Genomic DNA, 7,350 nt, shown 5'->3' with positions numbered 1-7,350 from the left:
TAAGAAAAATAAGTTTAAGAACATATTTGTAAATTGTATTGATGTGTGTATGTGTGTGTGTGTGTATATATATATATATATATATATATATATACTAACACTTTACTTTGTTACCATGAACACACATGAATGAACAACTTATTTAAGGATATTAACCCCTGTTTTACAAATAGTTTGTTGATGATGCTCTTCTTTCTAACAATCCATTCTAAACACATTGTAATAACCTCAAATAACCTTTCTCTGATTACAGCTTTAAAGCCTTAACAGATCAGTCTGAATTTGAAATGCTAATTAAAGAATATTCCTCATAAAAGAATAACTTTAAATAACAGTCAGTTGCTTCAAACTAAATCCCTTAACCTATACTACAGAACCATTACTATGTTTTTATCAAATTGCTGTCTTTTTATCAAGTTACCTATTGCTTCTTTTTATATTCAACTTAGTTTGTTACAGATAATAGAATATTATAAAACACAAACATTTTTATTTATAGTTGTATTTTCATTGAAATATTTGTTTATAAGAAAAAAAAACCTTTTAAAAAAACCTGTCTCCTAATTTTAGTGTAGAAACCCTTTCAGTTCTGTTATTGTTCTCCTCAATAATATGTTTTAACAACATGCTATTCTGCATATTCTGTAAAATTCCATCATATTGTTACAGTTCAAACTGCATTCTCTATCTTTTGCTAAGAAGTGATAATGTATAAGGACTCAAAATATGACAATTAACTTGTTGTTTGAAATACTTATTTTGATGATGGAATTAGTAAATTCCAAAACCTCCAATGCTGATAAAAGTAATGTTTTACCCAAATAGAAAATTATGTCCAATGGTCACATTGTTTATAATAAATCCAAAATACTTTCCAAGCCATGAGATTCATACTATGATCTGGTTCAAGAAAAATTTAATTCAAATCACAGCATAGAACTCAAAAATTAAATTAAAAAACAACAAAAACAGAATAATGTTTGACACATATTGAAAAAAACAACAACAACAAAACTTTAAATTACTTGATCTTACCTGAACTGAACATCCCACACAGGAAAACAATGACCTTTATAACAAACAACGTTGGTCCATGTTAGTAGACTCCACAATCGAACTGTAAAAAGAAAGAGACCATGACTACATCACCTTGTCTTGAAGGATACCTTTAACAAATTAGTAAATAGATGTTAAAAGCAAAAACCATTTCATGTAAAGGATACACAAATAAAGTTAGTACATAATCTACAATATGGTGAAAGTTATAATGTACCCTACTAACAGAAGTATTTGGAGAAATAAGATACCCCACAGTGATGGGGATACACCACCTATCAGATTTAACCTCTATCTGCAAGTCTCACGTGTGAAATAAATTACAACAGAAAAATAACTTTAGTAATACACACAACTGCTCAAGCACACAGTATCCTATATCTATTAGGTTACCAGTAACCACCTGTCTGAAAGAGGTTGTTGCTCCTAATAAAACAAAAAAATTCAAATACATAAACAAATATATATCTAAAATCAAAATATTCTGAAGCAGTTAAAATGGATACAAATCAGTAATTAAAACAGGCGTTCAACATTTACGGAATGTCAAACACTTGTTTAAAGCTTATCCATTTTAGCTTTTACTCAATATAAAAATCAATTGAAGTACAATTAATACATCAAAGACTAAATTCTATATGCAGAGAAGATACAATTATTTTTCACTCAAATTTTACAGTCAAAAGACTGAAAGTTAACTATTTCAGATTTGGTCTTTCCCCTGTGATAACTGACTGACTTATGCCATCCTTCCATATTTATAACACAGTAATTCACATAAAAGTATTCATTCTACATTGAATTTCACAATTTCAACTTTTCAATGTAATAAATGAGTTTATAGAATAGCCACATCATATATATATGGCACACACTACTTGACTAATTTTAACGCAAATTTAGCTCCCTTTCAACTACCCAAAACATAATAAATTACCTACTAATTCTATTTTAAGGTTACAACATATTACCTACCAAAATACTCAAAACATAATAAATTACCTACTGATACTCATTCTATTTTAAGGTTACAACATATTACCTACCAAAATACTCAAGAACATAATAAATTACCTACTGATACTTATTCTATTTTTAGCTAACAACATATTACCTATCAAAGTATTCATTCAATGTTATGCTCGCTCTAAAATACATTATACATATGTGAAAAGCCCACACTATATAAATGGAATGCAATATCTTCCAAACCTTATTTCAGATTTCAAATTCAGACAATTACTTACGAATTTGAATTATTTTAGCAATTATAGTTTAATATGAAATACACATGACTAACTTAATTTTGACCTAACTTCAAATCTATCACTAACAGTTATTAATACAGGAATATCCTAATACAAGACACAATAAGTTACTTAATTTTCATCTTGTATTTGCAATTCATAAACCAATCTTAATTTAAGATGACATTTTATGTTCAATAGAAATTGCCTCACTATACCTTGCATGTCTAGAATACACAAAACTAAAAAATGTTTTGTAGTCATCTGACAGCTGTAGAATACAATTACCAACCTGCATCCATTGTTCTTAAGCATCTAGAACACTGTAATGGTTCCTTCATGTTCATATTTGACATCCAAAACAAAAAAAATCTTGTTTAACATTTATGCTTGTAACCAATTTCTGTGGAGTGTTGTTCATACATGCTATTGATCAATGTCTATAGATGGTTATTCACATATGCTGCTGACCATTGTCTACGGAAAGTTGTTCATATATGCTACTGACTAATGTATATGGAAGGTTGTTCATATATATATATATATATATATACCACTAACCAAGAACTAAGGAGGGTTGCTCTCACATACTAGTGACCAATGTTTATGAAGGATATTTTACAATCTATAGTAAAAACTTTCCCATCAAACTGCTTTGCTCATGGCCATTCCTGTGGCCTGTAACTAAATAGGTTACTAGCCCTGACTCTTTTGCTGCAATTAAGTTAAGGTGATACTAATTTACAAGTGCAGATGGTGCCTATAATTGACCTGGAAAGGTTACTTTACAGAACTTACCAATGCAAAGTTTTCTTATTCCATAATAACAAAAGAATGCAAGGTGCAAGTTTTTAGTTTCTAGAATGATTACAAATTGTAACATAAAACTAAAACTATTTATCCTAAATAGCTTAAAGTCTACATCTGTTTCTACTTAATTTTATTGTTTTATCATCCTTTGAATCGTGTCTAATTAATAATCCCACAAAACAAGTTGTAAGTCACTCAGCAAATGCACAGCACACCTTACTGTATTAAATGATATAACAGAAGCTGTTCACGAGTATACCCCATGAAGAATTTCTATTTTTCTTTTATTATCTTATCTAATCTAACCTTATCTAAGACAATAAGTTTCTAATTTTTAAATTTTAGTTACTTTTATAACAATAAAGTAAAAAATACGCATGAAAATCAAGAAATATAGTACTTACATTTAATCTCTTGTTGTTGTTTTGCTGTCAGTTGCCAATAAAATTTAAGCCTACTTTGTTTATAATGATGTTACTAGTACACTAAATAATTTTTATCTACTTAAATAACACAGAATAACAATATGCACAGAGCAAACAGTGTCCTATAATTATTATAATTAGCTGGTTTTCTAACTAAGACAAGAAAGGTTTAAATTAATTCTCTTAACTGCTCAATCTGAACATCAGGAGATAAACTTTAAAACTGAACTGAAGACAAAAATGACAGTACTCTGTACTGAAACCATTGAAATATTACATGTCATTGGACAGATTAAAGCTTTGCTATTCTATTTGTTATAAATGATATAAATATGTATATAAAACGTCAAAGAGAATTATTGGCAGTTTGTGAAAGAGAGGATGTGACAGGTGGGAATGCCAAATGGGTCTGATCTTATAGCTTATGATTCTGTAAACAAATAAGATTGAAGGCTATAAAAATTATACTTTGCCTTAAAATTCTGCACTTTTAGAGAGAGGTGGTAAATATAAAAAGAGAAGGGGGAAGATATGGAAAAAAAATGACACAATTCTCACACAAAGTGAGATTGAAGATTTTTTAAAATATTTAATTATAAACTTAAAAACATAAAACTTATCAATACTAAAACTTGATTTATTAACTACGTTTTGATGCTAAGTTTATTCATGTACATTGATAATAAAGTAGTTTAATTAACTTTTGAATGTAACTCTGTAAAAGGTTAATGAAGCACACTTTGACTTATATGTTGTGAGAGGGTTCAACTACATTTTATTAATTGACATTATTGTCTCCACATAATTATACTGATGATATTTTTGACACTTGTAACCAGATGTGTAACTATGAAAAAAATCACTCCGTGACAAAGAAAAGTTGAATACCTACTTGTACCATCCTCAGAGCATGAAAGGAGAAGATTCCTATCAGGGCTGAAACTGGTAGAGTATACAGGACCATTGTGTCCTAGGAGCAATCTCATGTTTGTTGCATTGGATTCATCCATCATCCTGTACAACACGTCATCTAATGATAACATAGAGTTAAATATAGCAATAATAATACTAGTTAGCGCAACTGATGTGAAGGTTAATTTTTGAAATTATCCTAAACAGAAGGAAATTAAGACACTAAATAAAACTAATAATAGAGTTTGTAAGTCATTGTTATTAACATTCCTGAGAACTATTTTTGTTATATTACAGTTAAGTGTACAGAACTATTCAATATGAGCTGTCATTTATCATTCCCACACAAGCTACAGTAGTTGACAAAATAAGAAACATTATGTAAAAAGTGATGCATAGTTTTCAAATCATTCAACAAAAAAGAAGTCAAAAAGCATCTTGTGAACAATACAGCTTTCTTTGCCACAGAATGAAAGCAAAATATACATTCGTTTATAATTCTTTTTAGCCATGACAAAAATAAAAACTGTCTTAAAATTTTAATGGTTGTCATAAATGTTTTTTAGAATGAAATAAAATTAGAAAATGATCTATACAGGAAACTGTTTGTAATTAAGTAGCAAAGCTACACAATGGACTATCTGGGCTGTGCCAACCATGGGTATCAAAACTCAATTTTTAGCATTATAAGTTAGCAGACTTATTGTTGAGAGAAAATTTTGTGATTTAAAGAAACATTATTATAAACTACTGACAACAAAAACGGGGCACCAGGGATTTATATCACAATACTCTTTTAAATCTGGTAATATGCATCTTTAAAAATGCAATTAGGAGGAGTAAATTTTTGATAAGTTCTAGCAATATAAAGTCACCTATAGTTTCACGTCACAGGTGCATATGAACATTCGTCCTCTTTTACAATAAAGATTTCATAGTTTTGAGAAAAAAAGTGTAATTAAGTGAATACGTTATTCAATCTTTTAAAACCTGATTGACTGAAAAAGAAGTAAACAAAATGTTAAAAAAACAACTTATTCCTTATTCTTCAATTATCTGCTTTGGGAAAAGTGAGACCCTGTACAAGTTTCAATTAATGAAAACAGGAACTTAAATATAAAATTTAAGCATGGAAATTTCTTATTTAGGCCATTTATTTTTTACCTGCTTCTTTGTCTGTCTGTTCAAGTTCTGAAGCTGGTTTCATGGCCTTCAGAGAGTTGGGAGTTATGGACCAGACACGAACAGCTGCATCAACAAATCCAGCTGCCAAAAGACTAGAGTCTTCAGCTATCTCCACACATGTAACTCTGTTTCAATATAAATATCCATGAAAATAGATGTTAAAAACATTATATACTTTACATTTAACACACACAACTCACTTTTAAAACTGAGTTTCAACATTCATCCTTACTGAAACCTAACAGGAAGTATGGATAATTAAACATATAGTTCTAAGTATGTTGTAAATTCTAGTCAAAGGCAGTTTACACTAAAGAAGTATTTTAATATTCCTATGTATGAGGGATAGCAAATTTATTACTTGTATATATTTCATATACATGAATTTTTGTTTCATAATTTGGAGAAATACAGCTGAATACTGATATCTCTATATGCAAATTACAGAATACGTTTTAATTTCACTAACTTTAATCTATCATTTCTTAATGTCTGCAATACACCTACATCTCATAAAATTCAAAGCTTAGGGCATGTTTTAAGAATATTCTCTCCCTCTATTATTATCAAGTATGTGAAACCATCTCTAAAACTTGGTATTTAACATCTAATTTCCCATAACTGGCTATCACACAGACTGCAAAGAGATAAGTTAACTATTTACTATTTTTAACTATCTACATATCTCTTTCTTACATTTTATGACTGATAATTTATAGCTTTTATCTGAATTCTGGAATTGGGATGCTTTGAAAAGGGTTTCCTGTGAAGAAATAAACATGTTTTCTGCAAGAATCATTTTCATGATTTCCTAATAATTATCACTATACCTTATAAAATTTAAATTCTCTTAATCTTGTGGATGATAACATGGTTTGGATTAGTTTTCAGTCAAAGAGACATAAATATTATTGGATGCCATCACCATCTGATGGGTAATTCAGAATTTTTGGCCAGACACTGGCAGCATCTGCTTGGGTTTAAGGAGTTAATTTTAAAAATATAAATATTTTAAATATCAACACAAAATATCACATGTAAAAAAAAACACTTCTTGAAACTTCCCACACTGATACTAGCTAAAGAACAGTTCATGCACTAAAATACTCTAAATTGTTTTAAGATAGAAATCACCAGAGAAATCCCAGTAAAAAATGTAATGTTTCTAATAGTTTCCAATGAAACAAAATATGATGTAACTTCTATAACACAGACAAAGATTTGTTTCTCTGACTATTCAAGGATTACTGCAGGGTTTATTTTTGATTAACTCTTTCAACCCGGGTTCAGTCCTTGGGACCGACCTCGTAACCATTTTGTGCTTGTTACAGTTTTCATGCTATAACTTTAAATTAGTAAGCAAATGTTAATGAAATTTGGAAGTTTATCAGTAAACATTACAATGGTTTCATACGCAAAATATCTAATTTTTTTATTAAGTCTTAAGCTTTGTAAAGCAATGTTTCTCTCATGCCTTTTTTTCTTTTCACATCTTGCCTATCTATCATGCAAAGTACTTTTTATTTTAGGTTTTAAAAATACTTTTATGAATCAGAAAATTTCGAAATTTCACATGCGAAATCTTTATAATGTCCAAATAGTTATCAAACATTTCTTAAGAAAAAACTTTATATTTAATCTGTTATTTTCAGTAATTAATCTCTGTAAGAGTTTAGTACATTTGACCGATCTCGCAACCATAAAAAATTAGGAAA

At 29.0% G+C, this 7,350-nt stretch overlaps 1 protein-coding gene across 1 annotated transcript in view; it reads right to left on the bottom strand.

Moving 5' to 3' along the window:
* The window catches only part of LOC106469289 (transcription initiation factor TFIID subunit 5-like), a 66,484-nt gene that overhangs the window by 28,140 nt on the left and 30,994 nt on the right, over nt 1-7,350 (bottom strand). The window contains exons 11-13 of the mRNA XM_013929775.2: nt 5,615-5,760; nt 4,431-4,568; nt 1,036-1,117 (exon numbers count right to left, since the gene is read on the bottom strand). Coding sequence (XP_013785229.1) covers nt 1,036-1,117; nt 4,431-4,568; nt 5,615-5,760 — 366 coding nt within the window. The remainder of the gene's footprint in view (nt 1-1,035; nt 1,118-4,430; nt 4,569-5,614; nt 5,761-7,350) is intronic.

Source organism: Limulus polyphemus, unplaced genomic scaffold (assembly GCF_000517525.1).
Source record: "Limulus polyphemus unplaced genomic scaffold, Limulus_polyphemus-2.1.2 Scaffold3399, whole genome shotgun sequence".
Lineage (NCBI taxonomy): Eukaryota > Metazoa > Arthropoda > Merostomata > Xiphosura > Limulidae > Limulus > Limulus polyphemus.
Note: the sequence above shows the minus strand (reverse complement) of the source record. Positions and strands in the feature narration are given on the sequence as shown.